Source organism: Talpa occidentalis, unplaced genomic scaffold, assembly GCF_014898055.3.
Source record: "Talpa occidentalis isolate TD23 unplaced genomic scaffold, MPIMG_talOcc4v2.1, whole genome shotgun sequence".
Lineage (NCBI taxonomy): Eukaryota > Metazoa > Chordata > Mammalia > Eulipotyphla > Talpidae > Talpa > Talpa occidentalis.
The window spans coordinates 78,760,639-78,779,108 of record NW_026555331.1 but is presented as its reverse complement, the minus strand read 5'-3'; the positions used below and the strand labels follow the sequence as shown (position 1 = coordinate 78,779,108).

General features: G+C 37.6%; 1 protein-coding gene across 2 annotated transcripts in view; it reads left to right on the top strand.

The window, feature by feature from the left end:
• POU6F2 (POU class 6 homeobox 2) overlaps nt 1-18,470 on the top strand; it is a 526,248-nt gene that overhangs the window by 106,814 nt on the left and 400,964 nt on the right. The window contains exon 2 of one of the 2 annotated variants that reach the window (XM_037507267.1): nt 10,109-10,280. In XM_037507267.1, the coding sequence (XP_037363164.1) occupies nt 10,109-10,280 (172 nt within the window). Of the gene's footprint in view, nt 1-10,108; nt 10,281-18,470 lie in introns of those variants that run through there. The other variant, XM_037507275.1, reaches the window with a different exon arrangement.

Here is an 18,470-nt window from a genome sequence, read left to right as displayed (position 1 = left end):
TTGTATTTCTATATGCTGTGTGCAGGAGATGGTAATGCTCTTGAATGATGATGAAGGAACCAGAAATGAAAGTTAATTTTGTAGGACTAAGGTCAGGTGCCTTTGGTGAGAGGCAGATTCTTCCACACTGAACATGAGAGCGTGGATAGCTGTGGTAGGGTGCCCTGTACTCATCAGTGGTTAACCTGAGCTCCCCTGGATGGCTCTACTCTATTGAGCTTACCCCCTAAGAAAAGTGCTAGCTTTTCTCCTCCTCAACCCCAGTTGTAGGGAGAAAAACATTTTTCCTTTTCAGTGTTGCTATTAAACTTTTCTATTTTACAGTAGAAAAAAGTAACAATCACTCAAAACCAAATTCATATTTCTGGAAGCAGAACATGGTGTGTGTGTGTGTGCGTGTGCATGTGTGTGTGTGTGCAATGCCAGACAAGTAAGATAGCTAGGGGAGTCCTTAGTTTCACATTGTATAATTTCAGATATGATTTTTTAAATAAGGAGGATAATCTTTGCCATTAACTTTATTCCCTTTCTTTCTTCTTTTCTTCCCTCCCTCCTTTCCTTCCTGTCCTTCAATCAGACACATTTATTGAGAGTCTATTTTGTACCACAGTGCCCAGTATTGGGAATTCTGAGACATGTCTGCCTGCAAAGGACTCAAATATCTCAGTTAAAGGGTTTAATGCTTAAGTATTTTGGAAAAATAAATAATTGTCCAATAGGAAAACTATGTGATTTTAAATGAGCTAGGTGTCAGATAGATGAGAAGAGGGAATATGGTGTTGAAAATGAGAAGTGGACACTTCCCTTCTTCCCTTTGATATCCTGACAGCAAACTCCTCCTAAAACCTTCGGGCTTCTCAGTTCAATGCTCAGTTTGGAAACTGGTAGACTAGGGATCAGGTCTTTCCATTTTGTGAACTGAGTGTGCCAGCCACCTTTGTACAAGGTTACAAATGCTGAGATTATATATTTGTATATACACACAAATTAATCAAGTACTTCTTTTAGATTTTTTAAGATGCTAGCAAGTAAATTTTTTTAAGGCAGAGATGGATGTTCTCTTTCTATAACCCCTAACTATAACTGTACATTTGAATCACTAAATGCAAATACACTTTAATCTGAGTTGCATTCGATTAAATCCTGATACCCATTTGAAGCCATCAGATTATGAAGAACATGTGAATATAGGGTATGTGTATGCAGTGTCAATACTGCTATATAACCCCATTACCAAAAGACCTGATCTAGATGAGCCTGAATTGAACTCTTATTGATGCTTTTTCACAAAGGCAGCAGAAATTGAATTGATGGTGCTATTAGGTTGTCAATACTAGTATGTCCCTTTCTTCCCAGATAAGTATATGTGAAGCATCACCCATACGGTCATTTTACCCTCTTGGGTGCAACAGAGCTGTGGAGGTTCAAGGTGATGATTTAGATGAGGTGTGCTGACCTGCACACTAGATGCTTTGTAGAAGTCCAGAAGAATTGGCAGAGTCCTTCCTGATTAACTGGTTATTATGATGTTATTTCAACCTGCAGGGTTGCATTGGTAAACTGTTTTTGCTTATTTGTTTGCTTATTTGTGTTAAATAACAGCTGTGTTTGATACTTTAATCTCTATGGAGTTGTCTCTAGAGTTATATGTATAGTTAAAAGAACATAGTATTGATGGTGGGACTTGGGGAGAGACAGAGACCTTAGGTGGTGACTGACTGGGGAGCACAACGGGACTATACACTTAACTGAGGTCCAACGAAAAGATAAGAGACTCTTAACTCTCCCTCTAAGTACACACTTAAATTCTGTCCTTTGACACCAAAGCAAGCAATATATTGTGCAGTTGTATTTTATCCTTTCAAGATGATGTCAGCCGTTCACTTTATTTAACTAAATATCTCCTGGATATAATGTTGGGCATTGGTGGGGAAACGTATTGTGAAATTTGCCCAAAGCATCTCCTGCACAAGGCTCTGTCCTTATATCATTCTATAATGACCTTTTGCACCCCTAAGACAGCTTTCATCTGACTGTCGGTTACCACCCATTGTAGTGGGTTGTGTTACAAATGGCCTTAAACAAATTTTGTATGCACAACTATTGGGTTCTTTTTAGTAGACAATGGTAGTAAATAATGGTGAGAAATGGGTGATATGCTCAGTGAAATAAGTCAGAAAGAAAAAGAAAAACATGGGATGGTTTCACTTATAGGAGGAATATAGGGGAACCAAATAAGACATCAGGGGAAAAATAACAACAATACAAAACACGACAAAACAAAACAAAACCAAAACAGACAATTATAAACCAGAGACATCCTGCAGGGCTGGAGGAGGGAGAGGAGTCAGGGGGAGGGAGGGAGGAGCACAGAGGACTGTGGTGATGGTGCATGGGTGCACTGGTGAAGGAAATTCTATGGGGACTACACCTGAAAGTGGGGGGAAGCAAACATTGGTTAAAAATAACAATGATGTAAAATATATATTAATAAAAAATTAAATTAAATTAAAAAGAAAAAAAGAAATGGGTGATAGCATACCACATCCTTAAAGCTTTGCTAACTGGTTATAATGAAAACAAGCTATGACAACAAAAACTGTCAGTGTGTATTTATTAAACACCTTTTTGTGAGCAAAAAATTACAAGAGTTCTTTTTCTTTAGGACAAGAATGTAGACACTTTAGTTTCTGGCGGTGCCAGAGCCCTGGGTTTTGTTTTCACCCCTGGCTACTATATAACCAAACCTTACAAATACTACATCTATCTACCTGGTAAACTCAAAGTAACTGAATTTCTCCATCTGTAAGCTTGATGAAATCATAGTACTTTCTCATTTTGTGTGACCTTAGCATACCTGGCTTGGAAATGGCAAGATTCTAGAAGCAGATGTGTCTCTCTTATGGTAAGCATCAGGCATAACTCTTATCCAAAAACTGAACATGGGAATGGTTGGGGATCAAATGTTAGGTCAAACCTAGGGGACAGAACTAGCCATATTTTTAATATTCTCTGGTTCCGTGCAACAATGGGGAAAGTCTCTAAGCTGTTTTAACTGATATGTATATCTTGAATATGACTAATTTGGGCCAAAATGAGAACCTATATATGTAACCTCTATTTATATGCTGATCAATTCATTAATTTCACTCAAATTAATGTATATTATATTAATTAGTAAGGTTCAGGGTGAGGGAATGATGGGCAATGAACAGAGGTAGTAGACAGTTTGTGCTGACCAAGACTGGAAAGGAGTTGTTAGGTTTAAATGCTGGAACATGAATATTGCATAAGGCACTGACTGCACCTAGGGTGTGAGCCAGGGGTTGAGAAGACTTTCCTGCAAAGAGGCAAAGAGCAGATACTTCAGACTTTGCAGACATAAAGAAAAATCAAGACTGCCCCCTGATGAAGGGACATGACCCAGGGAAAGACATCCCTTCAATCAAAGGCAATTGCTGGGGGAGGATTCAGTTGTGAACCATCCTCAGCCATCATGGCTGGCAACTTGGAAATACTGATTTGGTTCTAAAGGGTGACACAACCACAGCGTGCACTACAGCATATATTGCTGTTCCAAACTGAAAGTGTGGAGAGAAAAGCACAGTTCAATTGGATGGCCAAAACATGGGAAGTGAAATGGTAGAAAATGCGCCATCTGTGTAATACTTTGTATCTTTAAAAATCTGTTTATGTGCATTATCTGTACACTGCTGTCAATTTACAGTGCTTATGGTATCTTTCGATTTTCATTATTTTTCAAATTTTGCAACTATATGTACTTGCATCAATTGAGAAAACTTATAAAAATAAGTTTTAAATAAAAAAAAAGATCTGGGCCTCCCCGGTGGCGCAGCGGTTGAGCGCTGGGTTGCAAAGCTGCCCGCGGCCTCTGCAGCGCCGGTTCGATCCCCGGCTGCTCCCCGGCCACCAGAGGAGGGTCCCACATGGCGCGCAGACCTCTCCTGCCGCCCGCTGCTCCCCTCAGCAGTGTCCTTCGGTCCTTCTGCCTGCTCTGCTCCCCGCTCTGGCTCTGGTGAATTCTCTCACCCTCCCGCACTTCTGACTGTACCCAGTGCATGTATAAACAAAACAAACAAACAAATAAATAAATAAATAAAACATGCCTCTATTAAAAAAAAAAAAAAAGAATTTGCCTCTTTAAATAAAAAAAGATCTTAGAATGTCTTCTTAAAAATTATTAGTAGGAGGAAATACTGAATCATAAAATATTAGAATTCTTTGTAATTTTTGATGAAAAACATTCCTCAGTAGATTAAATATCATATCGAGAGAGAACCTACTTAATAACATTTGGTAATTAATAAAAGAAAGAAAACAATTGTTTCTCTTCCTGGTTTAAGTTTAAAAAAAATTGTTTCCCTCCTTTTTCAAAGATGAAATGTGGCAGGCATGTTAAAGGGGATGTCCAATGCATTTTTTTCTTTATAATGAATATAATTTTTCTATTGAGTTCTAGAGGTATATATGTTGAGTTGTGCATAACTCTACCATACCCTGGCACTTTGCAACCAAACGAAGAGCTTCCTTGGATTTTTGAAGCATGCCTGTCTTTCTTACATTTACCTCAAAGTTGTTCTGATTGTCTGTTTCATAGTTGCCTTGAATGTACCTAAAAATATGCTGGACCTACTGCAAGCTCAGTTTAGAAGGGGGTGAGTATTTCCAATAATGCTTGCCCCCGAACATGGATGTTTTGCTGAGTTAATAATCTCTTTATCTTTAGTTATTCTGACTATAACATGAGAATGGTTATGCTTTAAAAAACTCTTTTGATTAAGTTATTGAAGGCCTTTAGCTAACTTATATCTTGAGTTATCTGGTATTATTTTCACAGCTTAGTAAAAACCCAAGTGGCATTCTCCTTCATACAGTATCCTATAGCTGGCCTTTAAATAAAGGCTTTACAGCACAAGTACATGGGGACACCTTTAATTAAAAATTAAAAATCAGGCCTCCCTGATGGCGCAGTGGGTGAAGTCTCAGCACTATCAAGCTATCACCAGCCACTGCAACATGAGTTCGATTCTTGGAAAGGGAGCTAACCCACATGGTGCAGCAGACCTCTCCTGTCTTGCCCGCTGCTCCCCTCAGCAGTATATTTCAGTAGATTCACCTGTTCTGCTCCCAGAGACCTGTTCTGTCTCTGGGAATCCTCTCACCCCCTGTACCTCTGGCCTATACCCCAGTTCTTGCATGCATAAATAAATAAAAATAAATCTGTAAAAAAAATAAAAAGTTAAAATTAGAAATTAGAGATTTAATTAACATTAGCTAATTTATATTAGTTGTAATATAAGTGGGCACATTCTAAGTTTTAAGAATCACTCGATCCACTAGATAATATAATAAAGATTATAAGTTTTTAAAGCCAGGTGATTTTGGGAAATAGTGAGTTAAGCAGAACTGAATTGGTTTCATTCCTGATAGACTTTTCTGTTGCATTTTCACACGGGTATGATAGCAAAATTCTTTTATTGTAAAATATTTTTTGAGACAAGTGTTCTATGGAATGTGCTTTGGGAAATACTATGTCATTCTAGTCTTTTCATTTTCTAGAGGTGAAAACCAAGGGTGAACATGTTTAAGTGATTTGCTATATTTATGTGGAGAATGAACCTTAATATATAAAAGGAAAGCCCAGGCTTTATTTGATGCTACAGGATGTTCTGTCTACTATACTACATTGCTGCACAGATTTCACTCAAGCAGCTTTGGATAGAGAAGTGTTTTGTCCCTAGAGTCTGAAAGGTAGAAGATGCTATATGCAGCATGTTCTGGGAATCAGCTACCCAGGACTTAACACCCTTCACAGTCTATAATTCAGGTTCTGGGAAACCCCATAGGGAACTAAGTCCATGAACCTTGGGTTTTTTCACTCAGTGCCTTCTGTGCAATATACAAAGACACTGATCTTTGCAGATGGATCTATAAGGGTTTCAAAGACAGTTTCACCACTTGTTGACTTTGTGATAAGTCACTTAGCCTCTGTCTCAGTCCTTCATCCTTAAAATGGGGTTAACACCTTGCATGGTTAGGGTGACATTAGATACATGTAAATGCCTATCTGGTAAAGGAGTTTAGTAAAGGGGATTTATTTTATTCTTTTTTTTTTAAAATATTTATTTATTTATTTATAAAAGAACTGTGGCACAGGCCAGATTTGCAGGAGGGTGAGAGGATTCACCAGAGACAGAGCGGGGAACAGAGCAGGCAGACTGAAGAAATACACTGCTGAGGGGAGTAGCGGGCGAGACAGGAGAGGTCTGCCGCGCCATGTGGGACCCTGGCCGGCCTGCCGGGATCGAACCAGCGCTGCAGAGGCTGCGGACAGCTTCACAGCGCTGCTCTCAACTGCCTGCACCACCAGGGGAGACCCAGGATTTATTTTATTCTTTAGGAATGTCTGAAGGAGTTTTAAATAATTATTGTGTAGTTATGATATTCATTATAGGACGTGGTAAAAGTTTTGCTGAGATTTTACTAAAATAACAACCTCTCCTGCTTCATCTTTTCAACATCTTGTTCTTGGGTCACTGATGACCTTTGTGAATGTTCCCTGTTGGGACTTGCTGTGTCCTATACTTGCACACACTTAGTACTATTCCATATCTGACCAGTGACTTTCTCCTGTCAAGGCTGATAAACAAATTGCTGAGAAGTTCCAATTTCTTTGATTGTAGTTGTAACAATTTCAGATTTTTAAGTAAAAAGACTTCACCAACTCTATTTTCTGCCTGCACTAGCTTATTCTTTTCCTGTTTGCTGCTGCAGTAGTCCCTGTACTGTTGAAGTTGCAACTTTGTTACAATCCTGCAAGCACCTAGGTAGGTGCATGCTGGAAAATCCTTTTTTTTTTTTTTTTTCTTCACCTGGCAGAAAGTATTAACAGACTGTTGTCAGTTTTGGCAGGGAGAGAATGGCTTCCAACCTGAGTGCTGCATGAAAGAAGCACTCCCTCATCACTTATAAGACTGTACTCAGTGGTTACTGCTTGTGACACATTTTCAAATGGACCCCCCAGTGACTGCAGCTGTGATTAAAAGCTGTCTGCTCTCTGCCTCACTGGGGATTTGCTGTTTAACCATGCCACGCACACATGTATGTAGGCTACAGCTGCATTATGGAAAATGAAAAATGTTTTGTAAGGTGAAAATCAAATGAGAACTTGAAAGACAAACTTTAAAATTTTCTAGGTGAAAATCACTAAGAAACACTAACTGGGGACCTGGCCATGCAGGAGGTAGTTAAAACTGATTTAAATAAGAAGAGGTAATGGTCATCTACCACTGCATACTTTGGACACTTCAGCCAAACTGAACATCTTAAAGATTTAAGTGCACTTGAAGTTAGTATCTGCATTTCAGCTCCTCTATGTGATTCAGAGTTCAGCTTCAAGCGAGCAAGAATGAAGGGCTCTTTAAGTCTACCTAACTACTCACGGACATATCAACATGTTTGTTAACATGTCTGTTAACATATAACCACGTTTGGCTTATCATAAGGGTAGTGAATGCCATTTCAGCATTAGTTTACCATGAACACTACCTTAAAAATGCTCAGATGGGTGTTGTGGCCACAGCAGATGGATCACTCAAAGCACAAGGCATGGTTCCCGTTGCTTAGATTAGAGAGAATGAATAGTTACCTTTCGTAAAGTAAAAAGAATGAACTAGAATTTAACCTGGGTTTTTTTTTTTAAGTGAAGAGTGTATTTATCAAGCCACAAGGTAAAGCAGCATTTCCTGCCCTTCTTCCCCCTTTTCCCCTAACAGACTCAGAAAAATTCAAACATCCCTTTGATATACCTAGGAAAGGAATTGGGGGACCTTTTGAGAATGTTGTGTCTCCTCTGCCTCTGCTTATGTCTCTCCACACCCTCCTCCCACCCCAAAAGTAAGTGCTCCAAAGCACAGCAACCGAACACGGTAAATGAAATGCTAATCTATCACCAGCAAATTTAGGCTGACAATACGGTGAATTGATCCCATTGATTACATTGATTACATTTCAAATATTTACAATATGGTGAGACTAGCCTAATTTATTTTTTAAAGAGTTCATGGTAGGTATCACAGTTTCAGAGGGGGGAAACAATGGAGAAATGTTTGTGGTTGCTATCTGCAATAATCTGATGCTGCCAGAGAGCAGTATTTTATTTAGTAATTAACAGTGTAAAGGGGAGAGGAGCTGTCATGTTGGTTCTTAAGCTGGAGAATGTGATGAAAGATGATATCTGCGATCCCATCCTTTCCACTTGTTTAGGATTGTCAGGATGAGAAATGTCAGCATTATGAAAGCTCGCCTCTGCTCTTGATATGATAAAACCCTTCAAAAGCCAGTCTTTCTCCCTTGCCCCCCTCCTTTCTCGCTCTCTCTCTGTACTTGCTTTTTTATTTATCCTGTTTTGTTAGATGGCAGAAATATAATTCTTTTCTTTCTTCCTATTATAAGCCACCATTTTTGTTTTATTATATGTTTCACAACCTCTAATGCCCCACTGAAAATTACCTTGTTAAATGACAGTGTTTCAAAGCCATGAATCCTTTCCACCATTCCCTCAGAGGTTTGAAACAGTCAACAGACTGTAAAGAATAAATAATAAAAAAGTATTGATTATTTTGATGACTGTGAGATTCAATTAAGTATTAATTTTGCCCTCCAGTGGACCTATCAAGGTATTCAAAAGGGAGGATTCAGCTCAGCTAAATGCGTGCTGAGTGCTTCAGCCTTAAATAGGGAGAAAATGTGTTTACCTACAGTATTTGAAGAAGAAGTGCATTGATGCACAGAGTCCAATATTTAAGTGCTGTGCAAATTAAGCCCTGGTGACAGTGACATTGTTTTCAGTGGTATGAGTATTGACTAAAGAAGTGCATTTGATGACAGCTTAAACTATTTGTATTGATTAACATTTTCATAGATTATCATGTGTCATATCAAATTCACTTTTCAGGCATGAATACATTAAAAAAAATAACCACAGGCATACCGCAACCAATGTAATGATGGGACAAGAGAGCATGTCGCCCCACCTGCTCCTGCGCTGGTCACCTGTTTCCTGCTCAGGAACCATTTAGGCATGAAACTGGCAATAAATAGCTCCCAGATAACGCAAAAAAGGCACTTCTTGCTTTTTCTTTTTTGTCAGCATCGATATTTGTGCCAAACAATACTATGCACCTTAGTTTGCAAATGGAATAAAAGACGACACTTGGAAGCCTAAAATGCCCTCCTAACGAGCTGAAGATAAGACAGATTTAAATTATTAGGGGGGAAAGTTTGTCTTTTTTGGCGGTGATTTTTTTTTTTTCTTTAATGCTCTGGGCGTATGATGCTCTAGGCATCTGAATTATTGAACACAGTTTGTAAGTATTTTTCCACTTCCTTTAATTTTTTTAAACCGATTTTCATATATTTTGTTGTGTATTGTTTGCTTGTAACTGTTCATTTGATTTGGGGTCACTTTCTGTCCCAAATGTGGGACCAAGGAAGTCAACTTCTAATGGTGCTTATAGAATTTACATAAGAAATCTCTTTCATTCCACTGACAGCGAGTGGAGAACGCTTTTCTCCCTATCTCTTTTTTCTGCTCTCAGGACAAGGTTTAATTGTCTCTCCCCCAGGGAGAGGGCTTCTTAAAATAGCCGGTGGTTCCTCCATAGGGTGCTCCTTCCTTTTCAGTATGATGCTGAAGTACAAGCCCGGCACTTTCGTTTTTCTTGCTGCGTTAAAGACAGAACAAGGTGTAAAAACATTGGCACAAAAGCACACCCCACAATTAAAGCTGTGTTGGTTAGGCTGCTTTCAAAGAACTTTCTTTTCCCCCCTCGGAAGCCTCCTGAATCTCTCACATGCTAGTTGAGCTTTAATAGGGTGGGGAGTAATGGAGAACTCCTCGGATCTGTAATAGCTCTTCACTTGACTGCAGCCAGCAATAACAGCGGGAGCAGCCAGAGATAAGAGAGAGCGGAGAGAGGGAGAGTGTGTGTGTGGAAGAGAGAACAGAAGGGAGAGGGAGAGAGAGGACACGCACACTAAAGCTGCCACTTTTTTTCCTCCCCTTCACTCTTTTCCCGCATCCTAGGATCCAATGATAGCTGGACAAGTCAGTAAGCCCTTGCTGTCAGTGCGGAGTGAAATGAATGCGGAGTTGAGAGGTGAGGACACGGCTGCTACTTCAGACAGCGAGCTGAATGAGCCCCTGCTTGCGCCTGTGGAATCAAATGACAGCGAGGACACTCCCAGCAAGCTCTTCGGTAAGTCTGTCTAGGTATTTCATTTCAGTCCTACCATGTTGTCCGGAAGAGCAATCCACCCCCCTCCCCCTTTTTTCCCCCTGTTGTTCATTCAATTTTCTTGTAAGTACTAAAAAGGAGCTTCCCCTCTTGGAGGTGTTGAGACACCGAAGCCGAGTCCAGCTGGCCAGGAGGATGTCCTCCAAAGTTTTCCCAACAAGGAACTTCCCCACTGCTCATTTTGACTTGTCAAATGTTGCTGGAGTCCCCAGGCTAGAAATTATATACATATATATATATATATATATATATTATATAAAAGAAGATGGTAAGAATAATCAGGAAATCAGCTCCATTGTGAAAATTGGTTAACATTTATTGAATAAGTATCGACTTGGTTTCGGGTTGCTTCCCTGCCTTTTGTTAAGGGGAAGGCGAGTAAAGAGTTATTGTCTATACTAAAAAGACAGCAGAAGGAAACAGAAAAAATATCAATGCAAGTAATTCAGTGTCAGGTAAAAAAGGTGACCACGGAATGGCTCAGAGAAATAACATTTTGTAATCATAATTAGAATGAATAGCTCTTCTCCTGAAAGGGCGATGAGAGAGGAAAAATAGGTATTTTGCCTCCCTTCTCTGTCCCTGTCTTCTTTAAAAGATATTTTAGCCGCCTACTAAATATGCAGGCAGCCCAGGACCTTTTAGGAATCTTTGTTTCATAAACAAAACAAGAACAAGCAGAGTGCCACTTCAGCAAAGACATCTGTCATTCAAACAGATGACACTCTGTAAGCCAACTCAAGCAACTGTGATCTCTAATCAGAAAGGGGAGCGGTGGTTGTTGAGGTGCGTGACTGAGTGATGGATGGTCATGGATGTCTCTGCGGGAGAAGCACTTTATGGCACGGTGACACGAGGTCTTTAAAAACAGTTACTCTTAAAACACTTGCTTTTAATTATTTTCAAATGTTTGTATATTTGTAACACTAAACATACGTGTGTTTATACACACACATATCTGTATATATGAAATACATTCTACCCTGTTTACACATACTCACCAGGTAATTGCTTGGTCTCTACTTAAAAACAGTCTGTGTTCCTGAAATTCAAAGAAAAACAACATAATTGCATAGACTGCTTTCTTAACAAAGTCATTCATTCAGTTAAAAAATAAGCTTCATTTTTTTTTTTAAACCAGTAACAAGCATCTTTGCTAGTCTGGTAACTCTAGGCCAGTTTCAACAAGGTAATTTCCTCTGGTTTTAAATGTTCACTCCATCAAACGTTAGTGGGTATTTCTGAGAAACTTTCTGTTTCAAATTTTCTACCAATAAGATGCTGTTATGTATTTAAGTGTATAAGAGATTGCAGTTTTGAGAAATTTTGTCTAGTTACCTTTTCTTTGAAAAGCAGCAATTCTACCTCTGACATAAATTTTCTAAACCTAGGCAATAAGGTGTTAGCATTTTCAGTCTAAAGAAATATTTTGTTGTAATCGCTTCTCAGCCTTGTGGCCAAGATCAAGTGAAGAAATATTTTGTTGTTGTCTAAGTTTTTAGTTTAGAGGAGGAAATATGTCCTACAACACTTGTTTCATTTTAAGGGGTTAGTAAGGGAAGTCACGCAAAATTATAGGAAGGCAAAATCTAAGCTGCAACTTTATTGATGTTGAATGTGCTAATCTAAGGCACTTTGACTATTAAAAAGTAATCAGTTGTGATTTTCACATAACTGCAGGTAATGAATTTTTGTTCCATAACTTTGGGTGTATTTTAAAATTGTGTTTTGTACATTTCAGCTTTACTTGCATTTTTTAGTAAACAATGGAGGGGTGTTTAGTTTCTCAACAGTTATTTAGATTTTTCCAATGCTGAAAATTGTTTTAGATTTGTTATGCTGCCTTTTCTAATTTGCATGTGTACAGAAACAAGATTAAAAAATTCAAAAGGATCAGAGAAACTTGAATTAAAAGTTAGTTGAAACTGTAGTTTAATAGGAATCTATGTGGGGTACATTAAGGAATCACAGTTTAGATTAGAAACTGTAGCAGGGTTTAAAAGTCACTCAACTTCACTTTTGAATTCTCAACTTTTGGCTTTGTTAAAGAAAACCCAGCAAAATCTGAGTCTTATATGTAATATGTAATATTCTTTCTGTATTCACTTAGTTTTATTTAGTCTCCAGAGTGCTTTTCAAACACAATATAAATATTTCATTGTTTCCAATTAGGTAAAAAAGAAATAAGGAGATGAACAATTTTGAAAACTTGAGAAAACAATTGGAGACAATGTGTGTGTGTGTGTGTGTGTGTGTGTGTGTGTGTGTGTGTGTGTGTGAGAGAGAGAGAGAGAGAGAGAGAGAGAGAGAGAGAGAGAGAGAGAGAACAGAAAACACATTGAAGGAAAGCACCCAATGTTGTCTTAGGATTTCCTTAGCTCTTGGGTTTTTTGTGCTCTCAAGTCTTAATATCACTGGAATTTAGACTTAGGAATTCTAGGTTATGTAAATGACTAAAACTTCTTAGAATAATTCTGTCCCAGAAATTTTAACAACTTAGGCAACACTAATGACTGATAATTTAAAGGCGCTTTATTTTATTTGACATGAATATGGTCAAACTTTCTGGTTTTTATGTGTGGTTTCGATTATGCTCTTTGATAATGAAGAATTGCATACTTCCTGAGTGAGAACATCCAGGTTTATCTCTAAACATTGATTTTTAACATGCTCTCTCAGACCATCGTTCTTATAAATATATATCATCTTATTGAAAACTGTATTTCTTTCTATAAAGAACGGCACACAGTAGAAATTCCTGTACATCTTGATATGTTTACCTTCATGGAGGCACCAACCAACAACAGAGATGAGAAGAGCTGAGATTTTTATTGTACCTGAAATTTCAATATAAATGGATCTCTTTGGATTGTGTTGCCCCTTCTGTGTCTTGTCCAAATTAGCAGTCCAGAGGACAAGTCTGTTTCTCTCACAGTATGGCACCTATAGCCCAAAACTGCAGGAGAAAAGCTAATACTGATGCCCTCTATGGATAAACAAAGGAAATTCCAGGAAACATTGGGCCTTTTATCCTTCTCCTTAAATTGCACGTCTGCACTTAACGGCATCCAAACATACTGTGCAGAGGGCTTCCGTACTCTGAGCATCCCAGAATGCCAGGAGTAGCCAGTAGCATATGCCAGCCTGAATAAAAAGTTTAGAAAAGGACCCCTGTGTTTTATAAAGTAATTACATCAGAGGTAATGTTTTGCTTAACTTGAACAGTCATGGAAACTAAAGTACACTTAGGAGAGATGAATCCACATTTCATTGAGATATGTGGTTTCATCGTTCTCTGTGATAACATTAAGCAGTGCATTATTTATTCCTGTAGCGCCTGTGGAATAACTACCTCCCTTTCCATTTCATGACTGTATTATGGTAAACTCTGAGCCACAGACACAGTATGGAGTAGAGCAGACTTGCATGTCTGGGATATTATCAGAGAATCGGGCTCTGTGTGTCACTGTGCTTCAGCTATGTGATCAAATGAGTGATGTCACACAGTCATTTAATATGTGACTAGTGATGTACACATTGGAAACCATTCTCAGCACTGGCCTTTGGCAAACAATCTCCAAGGGAAGAGGTTGCTGTGTTTCTCTAGTGACATTTATAGCACTCGTGTCAATGTGGTGCTTCATTTTTAGTTAAGCCCATCAAGAATTCACTGTTCCATGTTTGGTCAAGTTGGATGCTAAAATTCAAATGGCAGCATCAACAACGTGGTCAGGGAAGTGGCCAGGAAGGATGAAAGTAATATACATCCCTAGAAAAATATCTGTACTAAAGTTTTTCATACAGTCTCAGTGGAAGAAGTGAGACCGCATAAAACATGCCCTAAATATTTTCTCCCATATATATTTGAAATCTGAAAGGTGATTTATTAACAGCTTCCCTCCTGAGTATATTTTTATTGTTTCAAGTTAAACCTCACGATTGCTTTTCACAAAGCACCAACTTCCCTGGGTGGCCGGGCTAGTCTCTGTGGCTTGCTCTCAGTTGTACTACACTGCTGGAGAATTGGACGCAGGGCTCTAAAGCCTTGCACTGCAATGTAAACAAAAAACCATTGATAAACAGTGTACCTGAAATAAAAAGTGGTGGTTGGTTTGCCTTTATGTAATTGTGATTTTCTAGGTTAGAAGAAATTGCATGCAATGATATTTGTAAGAGTGACTATTTTCAATGTCATTTATCTGTTAACTATTGGAAAAAGGTTGAAAGTTGGGTCAGTGATTCTTCTTTACTAGAAAATGTATAGAGGTTTTCTCATCCTTTCCTTTTTTGTTCTTTCTCACAGAAACATGTATTATAAGATTTTTTTTTTTAAATTGCCATCCAGTTTGACTTGATTAGAATTTATGACAGTGGAGTCATTCTCAATGACAAAAGGATAAAGAACTAAATTGTCTGTCACCCCTTGAGACAGTGGTCTCTGCAGGTCAGCACGGAGGTCACTGGTAGGGCATTATGGGGACTGCACTTTTTGTAATGCTGCCTCTTGTCTGTGCGTTAAGTGGAGGCATCACTGTCCTTATTACTTTATTTAGATGTCTCTCAAGATTTTATTACCTTGGATACTTTTAATAATCTGAAAACACATTCCAGCATCAGTAATCAGTACTTAGGCTTCAGCCCAAGAGGAATTTAATTGGGAGTTGATGAGAAAAATTTCTTAGAGAAATATATTTATTTAAAATATGTGACAGTTTCTAATTCTAAAAAGTTTCTATATTATTTCAACTGAAAATCCACACTACTTTTATTGAAGGAAGCATGTCTTCCCAGGGAAATATTAAAACAACACATTTTAAATCAACTAAACCATTTGCATAATAGATTCTACACAAAAACAGTTATTTGAATGAAACCAGTAGAAACCTGTATTTGTGTAAGTAAAGGGGATGCTTGATAAGGTATTTGTGAAAATCAGTTATGGTTTAATAGACAAATCCTTGTCTTGCTGCTTTGCAACTACTGGGGAGAAAAAGCACATTAAGATATATTCTTAACATTTATGAAAATCTAATGCACCAAGGTATTTCTTTCAAAAATCCTATGAGAGGCTGTTTGTGTTTAGACAAATTGAGTTTAGTGTTTTTCCCTCAGAAAACAATTGCCATATGGTTTTAATGAATGCATCCACTTTAGATAACTTTAATGTATAAGCTTTGAAATAAAAATAAATTCACATAAAATGCTTCCAGTGTTCAAACTTTTAACCACATTTGTTTGGTGAGCTATGCTCATTTTTAAGTGGCACTTTAATGGAGGACAGTGCACAATATGTGACATATGATTCAGTGGGGACTTTCTTAGTGTCTTCCTTTTCTGTCTCTTTGCCATGCCTGGGGTGTTGAGGTCAGACCTCTTTTTAAAGAAGAAAGTTCAATATCGCAGTATCTGAGGCCGCTACTCTGTGGTAACGCTAGCAAATCATGCTGGAATGGTTTTAGGTTTTTTCCTTTTCTTTTGATTGCTTTGATTCTTATGTTTTCTTGTTGTGAAATGGTCCTATAAATAATTGGAAATAAGACCAAGTATTAGAAATAACATTAATATGAACCATCACACCTTTAAATGATCCTTTTTTATTCTATTTAATGTTCTGAATGTTTCTGACTTAAAGGTTACATGGCATTATAGTGTTTTGTAGTTTGCCTAGCCCAGTTTATTTCATAATTGATAAATAGAGGTACCTTTCAGATTCAAGCTCCCAAGACTTGGCCCTTAAGTAGATTGCTTTCTTTCTCAATTACTTGATTTAATTATAGAGTTAGCATTTCTCTTCAAGAACTGACCAAATAAAATTTTCTCCCACTTCAAAAATGAGACATCAATGACTGTTTCAAGTGGATCTTGCTTGTTATTAGACAGTAAACATAATTTGTGAGAGAACCGGTCCTTCCTTTGATTGGCGACCTTGCTGGTTTATGTTTGGGGATTAATAATACATCAGACATTCACACATTAAAAAGAGAGTGGATGTGAAGGAGGCAGGGGAGAGGGTGCAGTTCCGATTATGCAGGCCTTCCCTGGGAACGGAGTCCTTCGGAGGAGAGTCACATTTGCCCAAATATGCACCTGGCTCCACTTAACATGTTTCTTGATTTTCTTATGCTAAGGAAAAAGACAGCAAAGTGTTTATACCAAACTGGCACCCTGTCAGGGGGCAATCTGTGTAAAGTTCCCTGCTGTCAGGTTAATAAATTTTTAAAAAATATCCAAAGGCAGAGGTAGCTAGAGAAAGCTCATAGTAACAGTTGCCATTCTCCAGCGGATGGTTTTCTCTTTAATATCCAAGCTGGCTCTGGAATTTTCTTGTTTGTGGTCTTCCCAGGTTCTACACTTTGCTGATGTTTTTGTTCACCCTTCCTTCTATAAATGCCCCTCTAGCCTTATCTTTACAATATTTCTCCTTTTACATTTCAAATGTCTTTTCTTTTAGAGGGAAATACATGAGCATAATTTATTTCCGTGTGGTAGTTTACAGTTGAACATTACCTGATCATGCTGTGAGCCTGAGTGAGGTTCTAAGTTCACCAGCACTTTGGGTGAGAATACCTGAGAGCATCATGCTTGTATTAAAAATTCATTCGGAAAGAACCATTTGGACTTAGGCAAAATGGAGGCTTCGGTGGTGTCTGTTATTAAACATGTTGATCTGACTCCCACCTTCTAATTCTCAAAGTCAGGTTTTATAAAGATATAAAACACAGGCAGATTAGTTTAGCAACATCATTACATTGTCACACTATTGAGAATTATCAAAAATGGACTAAACCTTTACATTATGAGTGCAGAGGTCAGAAAGAATAGCGGAATCTCTTTTGGTTGAAGAAAGTTTGTCATTCTCACAGAAACAAATAAGCTTTGTTTTGTAAGTAGTCGATCATTTAAAAAAAACAGCTAATCAAGAAACATCATTACTGACATCCTTTTAATAGCTAGCTGCTGTTTTTAAAAATAGTTTGTTATATTAATGTCTTTATTTTACTTGAGGAGTTTCAAAGAAAATCAATTCTCAAAATTCTGTAGTTTCCCTTTTAAAAGGGCTTTTAAGGTTTCTAATGGGGCAGGAATGCACTGTTTTTAATTTTAATTAAACTATTAGCCACCTGGAATAATGTAACTAATACAATCCAAGTCATGTTAATTAAAGGATTGGATTGCCATCAAACTTTGCAAATATGGGGAAAATATCAGAGTACAATTAGAGAAACTAAGTACTATCATTGTATATAAACCAACTGCTTAAAAGACTTGCTATACTGAAGACCATTTGAAAATTAAGCTTTATAATGAAACCTGCATTCATTACAATGGTTAAAATAACTAAACCAAATAACTAAAATAAAACCTCTTAATTGTGCTTAATAGTGAAGTATAATGCTAAGGTATCTTTAGCATACTTGTATCAGTAATAGCCAACACAAAACAATTTAACAATATAATGAATGTGTTTGTCTTGTCATATATCATTTGGTATTAGCAGTTTTCTGAGTGTTCATCTCTTTCCGTAAAATAATCAGTGTCTGCCAGATTAGCGAACTTCCCAAATATTGTGTGTTACTTTAATTTCACCTTATTATTGAGGAACCCCTAGCTTCTCTAACAGTTTGTTACAGCTAAGAAACCCATATTTAAAAGTTAACATTAACACAACATTTGAAAATAACAATGCAAGATTTTCACTTTCTTATAATTACCATGTTTTATTTCTGTTTCCCTATGAATTTTTTTAGGCACTATGAAAATACAGTGAATAAATGGAATGCTACATTTTCTGATTCAATTTCTGATTGAAATAGAGGCTCTCCTGTTAAATGATCGTGTAGATATTTTATATTTTATATAAAAGTATTTTATAACCTTGTGTAAATTAATAGTTGATGTCTTTTCACAAATATGTATTGCCCCTCATCTTGCGTATGAATTTACTAAGTCATGATTCACATGCTGATGGCTCATGTTCCCGAGAATAATGCTAGTCAATCAGATTACAGGTTTCTTTCTCCATAAAGGTTTTGCAAGTCGTGAAGGGCATCTGAGTTAGTAGTCTTTGGGGTATGTGTTTAGAGTATGTTCTCCATATTTTCTATGTTCCTACAATACTTCAAGTTGCCTTACTAAATTTGTAGTACATAT